This window comes from Mangifera indica, chromosome 5 (genome assembly GCF_011075055.1).
Source record: "Mangifera indica cultivar Alphonso chromosome 5, CATAS_Mindica_2.1, whole genome shotgun sequence".
Lineage (NCBI taxonomy): Eukaryota > Viridiplantae > Streptophyta > Magnoliopsida > Sapindales > Anacardiaceae > Mangifera > Mangifera indica.
In genome coordinates, this window is record NC_058141.1 from 9862639 (window position 1) to 9874906 (window position 12268).

Sequence of the window (12268 nt, forward strand, 5' to 3'; positions counted from 1 at the left end):
TTTATAGAAAAAAATATTAAAAGTGTCTATAAAAATTTAAAAATTTTAAAAGCGTTTGTAATATTTTTTAAAATAATAATGTGTCAATTAGAATTTTTATTATTTTATTTTTTTTGAAAAGACACGTCTTATTATATAATATATAATAAAAAAATTAGATTTTTAATTTATGATACGATTTGCGAATGAACCACTATGTTCCCCTTATATATCAAGGTGCATGCATGATCATTTTAGAATTAGATTGTGTATTTGACCATCTTGCAATGGGGAATTTTCAGCTCTACTCTATTTTAAAACCCAAGCTTGATCAATAGACAACCAACCAAGCCTTGTTCCCACTTGGGCCGGACCCTAGAAACTACGTAAACTTGCCAGTGGGCCTTGAATAAATGCGCCCATGCCCCCGGCCGCGCCCGTCTGTAAGTCTTAAAAGCAAATTTATTCCCATTATACAATTCAAAAATCGATATGACGCGACGCAACAACATATGACCGTTGCTGCAACGTTCCAAAGATCAAATTTTAAAATGTTTCTCCGACCAACTTACCGTTGCCAACAGCTCAATCAGTAAACACCCAATCAATTTTCCTTCTCTCTTTTCGTTCTTTCTTTCTCCAGGAATCTGATAAGTGAAAATCCAATTCCTTTGTGTGGTTCTCAATGTTTCACGGTAATCTTCCCGCTTCTTTAGCTTACGTGTTTTGATTTAATCACAGGACTCCGCTGCTAAATTTGTTGCTTCAGTTCAACTCATTTCTTTACCCTTCTTGAATTTCTTGGCAAGCTTCTCGTTTCTTGGAAGTTTGGTGGTTGTTCTTGGTGATTCTTGAATTGTTAAAAGGCAATGGCAACTCTGGCACCTGGAATTCTGGTAAAACTACTCGATGGGATGAACACGGGACTCAAGCCCACAAGTGAACACAGGAGTTCACTTCTTCAAGTAACCGACATCGTCCCAGCGGAGCTTGATGAGAAGAACCTATGGCCTAAACAAGGATTCTACATTAAAGTCTCCGATTCTTCACACTCTGTATATGTTGGTCTTCCTTCTGGTCAAGACGATTTTGTTCTCAGCAACAAGATACAACTTGGGCAATTCATATACGTTGATAGATTGGAGCCCGGATCTCCGGTTCCAGTTGTTAAAGGTGCAAAGCCGCTCCCTGGCAGGCATCCATTAGTGGGCACACCAGAACCATTGATGGGTCTGAGAGAGAAAGGAGAAAAAAGTGTGCAAAAAGCCAATTCAAAGCTTTCAGGTCGAAGAGGTTCTTGGGGACAAAATGGGTTTGATGGGATCTCATCCCCCATGGTTCTGAAGCCAGTTCCTTTGGATTTTGATCAATGTACACCGGTTAAAGAGCGGCCTAGTGCTGTTAAAACTATGTCACCGATGACAAGAGGGAGAGTAGCAAAAGATGGCAATGTTAATGCAGGCATTAGGTGCTCTTTTGGTGGGGGACTTTTGGCTAAAATGGTGGACACGAAGGGAGAAAGCCCTGCCTTTCTAAGGAAAAGCTGTGTTGTGCCTTCTGCTTCCAAGTTTCCAAGAAGCAAGAGTGTCTGTGAACGAGAGCCACGCATCCCAATTAGTCCCTTCAACTCAGCTGTAGGTAGATTTGTTCCTCAAGTTTTTGACAATTGAATTGTCTCTCAATGTTCTGCTTCATTCTGTTTTTAGTTCTCTTACTTTCTGCAACAATTAGTAACTTACGAGTAGATTTAATGACTCCAAGGAACCTGAATTTTGTTGAGAATTGAGATATTATTGTAGGAAAAGAAAAGTTCGACACCACCGCCAAATTTAAGGAATGCGAGAGTCATAGCTTCCCCAAAAACGGCCGGAGATTCAGAAAACTCGAACACAAAGGTGGCTCCACAGCCACCGTCTCAGTCTGCTAATTCAGCCTCAGATAGCAGCACAAGTCTGGCTATGAATTTACCCGGAAAGCTAAGCATATTAGGAAAGGTAAATTCAGGAATTGTAACACACATTTTATATGTGGCCTATTTGCATCATTGTTTCTTTCTACTGATATAATTCTTAAACAGGAAGCTGTGCAGCAGCGAGAAACGGCTCAGAAGATTGCCCTTCAAGCACTAAGAGATGCTTCAGCTACAGATACACTAGTTCGCTCTCTCAAGTATTAAATATATCATTTGGTTCTATTTTGTATTTCAATTTGAAAATTTGAGGCGTGCTAGATTAATAGTATTTATTGTTGCAGGTTGTTTTCGAACTTGAGCAAATCAGCTAGAGCGGATGCTCCAGCAGCTTGCTTTGAGAAGTTTTTGGATTTTCATCAACAGATTGTGCAAGCAGTGCGTGATATGGTGTCAATACAAGCAGCTACTGAAATGGCTCAAAATCCAAAAGATAGAAAGCCTGAAGAAGAAGAAGCACCAGTTTTACACGAAACCAACAAGTCATTGGACCAAACCCGGAACTCGGAAATGAGTACATCAAAGAGACCATTGGCATTGTACAAATCAGTTTGTGTCTTCCCGGGAAGAGTAGAACAGAAGACAAACTTTGAAAAGCTCCTTAGATCAAACTCTAATACGAAGGCAATTTCAGAGAAAAAAGCACCATCAACGCCACTTGGTAAACTTAACCTTGAAGCCATTGCCGAGAATGATGAAAATAGGAAACCATTAGTATCTTGCAGCTTAAGCCATACAATCAAATTGGGTAGGCAGATAGAAAGTGAAGCTGGAAATTGGTTTATGGAGTTTGTTGAGAAAGCTTTAGAAACGGGTATGAAGAAATCAAAAGGCTCAGGAGATGGGGATGTTAAGAAAGTTCCTCAGTCCCTCATACTCAAAATTATTAATTGGGTGGAGGTTGAACAGTGTGATAGCAGTAAGAGGCAGGTTCATCCCAAAGCTGCACAGATAGCCAGGAAGCTGAGAATCAAAATGAAGAACCCTTGAAGGGAGAGATTTGTCAAAGTTTCTTGATGACTTTCTAGCTTGATTTCTTCTGTTTTCTGATTCTACAGAATGTACTTGTTGCCCCTTACACGTCCTGAATCTTGGTTATTTTTCTGTCAAACACTCTAGATTTTTTATTCTCACCAAATTTCTGTCAACTGATATATAATTTCACTAGGTTGGAGAATAACTTTTTATATTAAGCCATTTATAAAATAGAAAACTATTTACCCACCCGATGTTTGACCTAAGAACTTTCCCACCCTTAAATTGACATAAAATACATTTTTCCATCCAAAATCAGAATTTATTAACATAATAGAACCCTAAAACAATGTTTAAGAGTAAAATTAATATATTAAAAAACTATTTTACTTTTTAAATTACAGTATCACCTCAAATTAATAAAAATTAAAAAAAACTTTTAAATATTAAAATTATGGTAAAACTCTCTTCTTCTTAATTCTTTCGCCCTTATCCTCTTTTTCTTTTGAACCCGGTCGACATTCTCACTTTTAATGATTTATTTTGATATTGATTCAACTTGTAAATACACTTAAGGCATTGATCTTTTAAATTTTTTGCTCATTCTCTCATTAATATTGTCATTTTTAGCTCATTTCATACTAGTTATACTCTAACAACATATCTTATTCATTGATGTCCCTTTTCAAGCTCCATCTACGCCGATTTGACTTCCACAGTCACTTCCGATATTAATCTCTCTATATTCGATTCATTACTTCATTGATATTGTTCTCTTTAGTTTATTTCATATCGACGAATCTCCGATGACACTTCCCATATATTGATCTCTTCATTTTTAACTCATTTGTTATCGGTCATGACTTCTCAAATCTCATTCCACCAATATTAACGTTTCCCACTCCATTCAGCACCAGAGATGAATATGGTTAAGAATTTTGGTTAATTTCTAAGCCCCAAAAGTTTGGTTATATATTTTTAAAAACCCCTAAAATATTGTGTTCAGTTTGCAAGTAAATGGACCAGGAACAGTTTTAGCCTTGCTTGGCTGACCCAAAAGCCCATTGGATATTAAGTTGGGGCGAATGAACCATCCGTCACCGACCCACTCCTATTAACTTTTTTTATTTAATAAAGACGACGTACCATTTCCCACCAAGGTTAGGCTGAAAGACTTGTCCACCCCTAGTCGGTATAAATAATTTTTGTTGCCCAAACTCAAACTTTGTTAAAAAATAATGACATAAAAATAAAATAATAATTTTTCTATTTATTAATTTTAAAAATTAAAAAAATATTTTATTAAACTTAATATTTTAAATATGATAATTTAATTTTAAAAACTTTGTTTATTTTATTTAATATTTTGAAAGTGTAATTATTATTTTGATATTATTAAGGGTAATAGATATTTAAAAAATTTCTCAAAGAACCCCTTTTTTTCTAGATCTCCAATAACCCTTTTCAAATTTATAAAGACCTGAAATTTAAAAAAATTGTATTTACTCGCTAATACACGAATTTATGGTAAAGACTCTAATTTTTATAGGAAGAAAAGAAAGAAAATTAAAAAGTCTCTTATATAATTTAAATATTTAAAATGTTATTAATAAAATTATGCGTATATATTTTTAATACATAATTTAGATATATAAAATAATGTATTATCATATGATTGAGTGATTTTAAATTAGAAATAAAGTAATATTCAATTATATAATGACATGTTATTTATGCATATAAATTATATGTAAAAAATATATATATATATATAATATTACTCAAAATGTTATTTTTAATTTTTTAATTTATAATTATATAATAATTTTGAAAAATCAAAATTTTAAGATAAAACAGAAATTTCACTGTCCTATACTATTATTGTGAGTTTAATTTGGAAAAAAAATTATTTATTAAAGGTGAAAAAGAATATAGATCAAACTTTGGGTGGGAAAGAGAATTACTCTTTAATTAATAATTTAAAATTTTTCACACTAAAAAATTAAATAAAGCAAGAACAAAAACAAAACCATCTGGCGTTTCTCGGTTTTTAATCAAATCAAACCCGATTCAAAAACACCCAAATTATTCAGCCTCCTCGATTACTAGTATCCGTTGTCGACGCCTAAGATCTCCCAGCCGTGGACTTTGGACAGCCGGTGAACTTTTCGTCCTTCCGAAATTCGGAAAATTTAAATCCTCAAACAAAACCCTAGATTTGCAGGTCGAAGCCTAACACGCAGGCAACTAAGTCCAGCCGCCGTCTCCCTTACGTAAGCTTCTCTTTGTCCGTCTCTTTCTCTGACCTTGCCTTTCTCCCTCTCTCTCTTTTTTTTAATCCATGTGAATATATTAGAGCTTACTTTTTCTGTAAATTCTGAATGTTGAATGCTATATGGCATAAAATAATTAGGTTAAAATTATTGTTGGTTTTATGTTCAAGAAGGGGATACGCATGTCATATTGAAAGGTAATAATTTGATTGTAGTGTTTTCAGTTGAGGTTCAAAATCTAATTAAAATTCGACATTTCACTTCATTGAGAGATAATAATTTGATTATTATGGTTTCAGTTGGGGTTCGAAAACTAATTAAAGTTCGAGACCTCACTTCATATAATTATTTTACACGTCTTGCTTATTTTTATGGATGGCTTTTTTTTTTTAATGTGTTTAAGTATCATCTAGAGTGATTAGTTCATCCCTCTGCCAACCCCACTGTCAAGAAGCGCGGAAATTCAAACGCTTGGGTTTCCGAAACGCCCGAAATTTGTACTACATGTTTTTTGTCCGTTTCGGTAATTTAAAGGAAAAAGGAAATGCATTCTTGCGCGTAAAAGGAGTACAAAATTCATTCCCCTTTTTTTCTGAAATTAAACAGCCCTAAACCTAAATCTCCTCTCCATTGCTGACAGCCTATCACGCATCCTCCTTGTCTCTGGTGTTTCAAATTCAGACCATCACCGGTTTTGTGTAGTCTTGGCAAACTCATCTCCAGCTTCATCCAGTGCGTTGACGGCTTCTCAATAACTGATTTACTAGAATCAAGTCCGTGGCTGTTTCTTTGTAACAACTTCAATCTTTCAGGTAGGTCCGTCTTCTCTCTCTTACTAGTACATGAAAAGCTAATCTTTAGATAAATTTATCATTTGTGTTGCAGTGGGGTTGTGAAATTTTTCTGTGTGAAATTGTTAATGGCGGAGAGTGGCTCTCTTCCTATGAATTCTTGCAATATATATATATATGTGTATGAATTATTCATGAAAGCTTTAGCGACAAGTAATTGTCTTGCGCACTTTTGCATCACTTGTAGCTTGAAGGGTGTCAATTATTGTGTATTGTTACATTCCTAGGTACAGATTTGTTGCTTACTTGTACACAAATTTGAGTTTAATAGTTCACTGTACAGTTTACAACAGTTCGCCTTTAATTTGTTTTCATTGCATAATACTGTTTCTTTATTTTTATCATTTTAGTTGCCCAAATCAAGAGTTGTGACATGAATTTACATAATGGATATGAATGATTAGACTTAATTCTAAGAAGAAGAAAATACCATCCATCTTTTGAGTGTTAAATTGTAAATGTTGCTTCAATTGTTGTTTTTTTTTTCAAATAAAAAATACAGTAACCTGTATTTTTTTAATAAAAAAATTGATATTTATAAAAAAAGACCTTATTTTTTAATATTTACACATTTTTGTTTCCTACTTTTTTGAGAAAATGCATTTCAACATTTCCATTTCAGCGTTTTCATTTCCATGCTACTTAGCCAACAGTTTTTCTTTTTTTTTTTCAACATATAACCAATTAAGATTTGAATTTTGCATCACAGGATCTCTATCTAGTCTTTCCTCCTCGATGGACCTTCTTCAAAAGTATGCAGATGAACAAGAGGATGAATTAGATGAAACAGAAGATCAGGGCCAAAACCCTAGCACAACAGCTGTAGAATCACCAGATTCATCACCACCACGCCTCCTCCCATCGAAATCATCCGCTCCTAAAGTTGATGATACCACACTTGCTCTAACTGTTGCCCAAGCTCGTCAGACCCAATCCAGACCTATTGACCCTACCCAGCATGTTGTCAGTTACAATCCCACCTACGATCAACTTTGGGCGCCTATATATGGTCCGGCACACCCCTATGCCAAGGATGGAATTGCCCAAGGCATGCGCAACCACAAGCTTGGTTTTGTGGAGGATGCCTCCATCGACTCCTTTGTTTTTGATGAACAATACAACACTTTCCACAAGTATGGCTATGCTGCTGACCCCACTGGCAATAATTATATAGGTGATCTGGATGTTTTGCAAAAAAATGACGGTATATCAGTGTATAACATACCACAACATGAGCAAAAGAAGCGAAAGCTGGAGAAGAAAAAGGAAACAAAGGAGAATGATGATATGAGTGTTGATGTAGATCAGGAAGAGCTTAATAATCCTTCGACTGACACTTGGCTGATGAAGAACCGGAAGAGCCCTTGGGCAGGTAAGAAGGAGGAGGTCCAAACAGAGTTAACTGAAGAGCAAAAGAAATATGCAGAAGAGTATGCAAAGAAGAAAGAAGAGAAAGGTAATGCAGGTGAGAAAGGGGAGCCTGTGGTGGATAAAACTACTTTTCATGGCAAGGAAGAGAAGGACTATCAGGGTCGGTCTTGGATTGCACCTCCCAAAGATGCGAAAGCAGCAAATGATCACTGTTATATACCAAAGAGATTGGTGCATACTTGGAGTGGGCATACAAAGGGTGTTTCCGCAATTCGGTTCTTCCCCAAATATGGACATTTGATTCTCTCTGCAGGGATGGATACTAAGGTAAAGATTTGGGATGTTTTTAATTCAGGTAAGTGTATGAGGACTTACATGGGTCATTCAAAGGCAGTTCGGGATATTTCATTTTGTAACGATGGGACTAAATTTTTGACTGCTGGGTATGATAAAAATATTAAGTACTGGGATACAGAAACTGGGCAAGTTATAAGGACTTTCTCAACTGGGAAAATTCCATATGTAGTGAAGCTTAATCCTGATGATGATAAGCAAAACATTTTGTTGGCTGGTATGAGTGATAAGAAGATTGTTCAGTGGGATATGAACACAAAAGAAATAACGCAAGAGTATGATCAACACTTGGGGGCAGTGAATACAATTACTTTTGTAGATAATAACAGGAGGTTTGTTACTTCAAGTGATGACAAGTCTCTTCGTGTATGGGAATTTGGGATTCCTGTGGTCATAAAGTATATTAGTGAGCCCCATATGCACTCTATGCCATCGATTTCACTTCACCCCAATGGCAATTGGCTTGCAGCACAGAGTTTGGACAACCAAATTCTAATTTATAGCACTAGGGAGAGATTCCAGCTCAATAAGAAGAAGAGGTTTGCTGGACACATTGTGGCTGGGTATGCATGCCAAGTCAATTTCTCACCAGATGGAAGGTTTGTCATGTCTGGAGATGGTGAGGGTAAGTGCTGGTTTTGGGACTGGAAGAGTTGCAAAGTTTTCAGGACCCTTAAATGTCACGAGGGAGTTTGCATTGGGAGCGAGTGGCATCCATTGGAACAAAGTAAAGTGGCAACATGTGGATGGGATGGCTTGATCAAGTATTGGTAAGTAGTTTCTCATGCCATTAAATTGGATTAATATTTCCCTGTCCACTCAATTCATTTATGTATGTAATTGGTCTGCTGGCGTTTGTTCCATCATGGTACCAAATTTTTTTTCAAATTATATGCATTAAGAGATATTATCATTTTTTACTGTATGTTTGAAGTTGTTTGTCTTAAGCCGTAGAACTCTTTTTTGTCTCTCTCTTTTCTTTTTCCCTTTTCCTTTATATATGGGTATCTTTCTTCTAGATAACCAAATTAGTCATCAGTGATTTACGTGATCAATCGCTAAGATTATGTTTCCCTTCTTTATTTTTTCCTTTATTTCATCACTGTACTTTCAATGTTTTGTTGTCAGCCAAGCATTCCTTTTTTTACATGATAGATGTTTGAAGGATATTGGTTTTTTGATACTTGAATAGGTACTTTATTTTCATATACCTTCTTTTTTATGCTCGTACTCATCCTTCAAACTTTTTTCCCATATTCAGTAGTAGTCTATGTGCCACACTGGTTTTATATGATATCAAGGAAGCACAGACCTTGTCAGAGTTTTTATTTTTATTTTATGTTTTTGACACTAAAGAAATATTTTTTTTCTGCTTCTGTTGAAGCTGAAAAGATATAAATGTTACTTAGAAGTTAACTTTTCCGCCCTTTTTAATCTTTCAAGGATTTATTCCTGTCTAATTTAGTATTTACTGTTCTAGTAAATGAATCTTATAGTCTCTACACACTTTTTTATTTTGACAATGAGGTAGTTTATAGCTTGAGCTCTGACCACTTTCATTGACCCATATCAAAGAGAAGTGACTTTGCAAAATATTTATGTGTATCTTATCAGTGATCCACTTCTATTTTTATGAGCATTGCATACCTTCCAGGCCCTTAATCTAGGATCAACTTGATTAACTGCATTGGCACCATACCATTGGGGTCTTGTACCCCTTCATCACCTCAATGAATGAATTAGAGAAATGGCATTACTCAACATCTTGTTGGTTTATTCATTTGCTAACTCATAATATTACTTGATGAATCTGACTAATATTCTGGAAGAGTGACCCGGTTAATATCTGGCTTGTAGGGATTAGGTTGATTATCAGCTTGAGGTCTAAATATGCTGATATCATTGGATGAATCTGGTAAGACATGATCTAGCATCCAAATTTTATACTGGAAAGTTGAATACAGTATGCAGTTCCAGCTGAAGGCTAAATGTGCTTCTTATTCGAGAAAATGAATGACATATGTATGACATCTTTTCACAGCGATGCTGGACAAACCATTCAGCTCTTGAGTTCATTCAGTTGTAATTTTCTTTTTGGAGGTTTGTAGTTTACACCCCCTTTTTTAAATTGATGTATGACTGAGCTGTTTCATTTCCAGTGTTGCTCAATGTTTCACTCTAAAATCTTTCTTAGCTGTGCAAGGAAAGGACTAGCCAAGTTTTCCCTTCTCTTCAACAGTACATTGTTTGCGTTTAAATTAACCTGGATTTTTATATTGTGAAGCATCCTTTGATTGTATCTTTTAACTGTGTTATTATAATTTAAGAAAATTATCTGTGGCGTTTGAGCCTTTTACCATAAGAGTGAAATACATCTTCCCACCCAAACATTTGGCCCAAAAACACTTTTAATAGAGTAAATCACATTTTCTCGTTTGAAACCATAAAATATTTACATATCTTGGTCATATGTAGAATTGCTCATGTTGATGGCCAACCGTCATCTTGATGAAAATACTATACAACAGCCACAACGGCAGTCTTATGGTTCTTCATGGTTCATCTTCACCTCTATTAATTTTCCGTTCACCTTAACAGTTGCCATATGGCTTTTCTCTGTCCTGCCCATTGTCATTCTGGCCTCTCTTCATCTTCTCTGTGCATGATTTATGTGTCCGGTGAGGAGAAATGGTCTGAAGCTATATTCGGTCTATTATGCTATGTTTCGTGAATATTGTTGAGTGGATAAGAACAACATCATGTTCATCATAATTTTGTGAGACTGCATGAATCAGGTGGATGTTTTGATCTCAAATTTCCTTTGCCAAACCATGGTACGGAGTTTGGATCTTTTTGAAATTGATTTGCAATAAATTTTTGGCCAAATGACTATTTCTCACCAAGGTATGATTCAAACTTAACTTTTTATATATTAACTATTAAAAATTCAAATATTTATTTACCTGTTAAATTTAATTATTATTGTCAAGTGCAAGATTATCGTTTAATAAAAATATTTTAAAAAATTAAAATTTTATCATATTTTCATCTTTCAAATTTAAAAATTAATAAATTCTCCTACTCAAAGTTTTAAAAATTTATATTTTTCTGTTAGGGTTTTTTCAACATGTTATCGGAGACAACGATAACGACGACATTCTCACTCCCTCTTGGCGTCTCTCTCAGTCCTGCTCTATTTTTAGTCATCATCAACAAAGAAAACTGGCTAATAAAGACAAATTGCGTCTTTATCTGGAGACGAACAATTCGGTTTAGTCGATCGATGATGATTGAAAATAGAGCGTGACCGAGAGTAAAGCCAAGAGAGAGGGAGAACGTTGCCATCACCATCTCCAGTTATCAACAATGGTAATTGGCAAAATTCTAGAAAAAACTGTTGATTTTTCAAACCTAAGGTAGAAGAAAATTTATTAGATTTTTAAACTTAAAAGGGAAATGTGATAAATTTTTAGGTTTTTTAAATAGTTTAATAAATAATAATTTAACCTTTGACAGTAATAATGAAATTTAACAGATAAGTAGATATTTAGATTTTCAATAGTTAATAGATAAAAAGTTAGATTTGTAACAAACCTTGGATGGGAAATGGTCATTTGGCCTGAATTTTTTGATGATTTTAATGAAAACAATAATATTATATACACAACTTTTAAGCGTAACTTTATACACAAACAATAATATGTCATAATGTAATTATGTATTATTTTATCTTTAATTTTTAACTATCTAATCGCATGTGATTATTTATGCATCTAACACTACTTTAATTAAAGAGTTATCCACGGGCATTGCCTGACCCTGCCACAATAGTGTATTAAACCATGTATGTAATTCAATAATTCACCATAATATTAGCATAAGTCGCATGATGCATGGCCAGACAAACAGAATCAACTAGTTCGTCCTGATGATCAGTAGTTCATAGGTGCTACGATGGGCTCATAAAATTCAAAGCTACGCGGTGATAATATTGGAAAACCAAGCAACAATGAACCCAAAAATGAAGTTTGCCTTTCAGGATTGTCATACAATTGTCTGCTGATCTTGCCAGAGGGTGAACCAATGTCTCTTTCCTTATAAATTTGATTTTCCTTTTTCATCTACAAAATGCTTAAGCTGGAGTTATTTATTACAGGTCTCTATTCTATATTCCCTTCTACTCTCTTTTTAACAGCTTGAGTAACCCTCACTCCAGGCAGATTGTCCGCACAGATATAAAGTCAGAAATTTTGCTGGTTGACAAGAATCATACACTCAAAATAACAAGACTTTGGACTATCTCGTTTTCAAGCACTAAATCCTAATCACTTGACAGACCTTATCAGAAATTCAACTTCCAAGTTACTTCAGTTGCGGTCAATCAGCTACATAACTACATATTTATTCTTTCTAATGAGTCTTTACAAAGAAAAAAGAGTGAACAAAATCTAAATTTGTGACTTCAAAATTTGCGGCCAGAAATACCCAAAAGCATA

The 12268-nt window shown here is 34.9% G+C and overlaps 2 protein-coding genes across 6 annotated transcripts; both read left to right on the forward strand.

Moving 5' to 3' along the window:
- Window positions 1–515: 515 nt before the first annotated feature.
- LOC123216019 lies at window positions 516–3128 on the forward strand. 2 transcript variants are annotated; one of them, XM_044636366.1, is made up of 5 exons: window positions 516–674; window positions 789–1613; window positions 1779–1973; window positions 2057–2148; window positions 2233–3128. In XM_044636366.1, exons 2-5 carry the CDS (start codon window positions 849–851, stop codon window positions 2936–2938), a joined length of 1758 nt encoding a protein of 585 aa, XP_044492301.1. In that variant the 5' UTR covers window positions 516–674; window positions 789–848; the 3' UTR covers window positions 2939–3128. The 2 variants fall into 2 exon arrangements, with proteins under 2 accessions (XP_044492301.1, XP_044492299.1); XM_044636364.1 differs by having other exon boundaries at window positions 516–1613.
- Window positions 3129–4931: 1803 nt separating this feature from the next.
- On the forward strand, window positions 4932–10058 carry LOC123216878 (pre-mRNA-processing factor 17). Of its 4 annotated transcripts, none has more exons than XM_044637513.1 (4): window positions 4934–5196; window positions 5837–6012; window positions 6757–8542; window positions 9630–10058. In XM_044637513.1, the coding sequence occupies exons 3-4, from the start codon at window positions 6783–6785 to the stop codon at window positions 9634–9636; spliced, it is 1767 nt and encodes a 588-aa protein (XP_044493448.1). In that variant the 5' UTR covers window positions 4934–5196; window positions 5837–6012; window positions 6757–6782; the 3' UTR covers window positions 9637–10058. The 4 variants fall into 4 exon arrangements, with proteins under 4 accessions (XP_044493450.1, XP_044493448.1, XP_044493447.1 ...); XM_044637512.1 differs by having other exon boundaries at window positions 5837–6008; XM_044637515.1 differs by lacking the exon at window positions 9630–10058 and having other exon boundaries at window positions 4932–5196; window positions 5837–6008; window positions 6757–8546.
- The last annotated feature ends 2210 nt before the right edge of the window (window positions 10059–12268 follow it).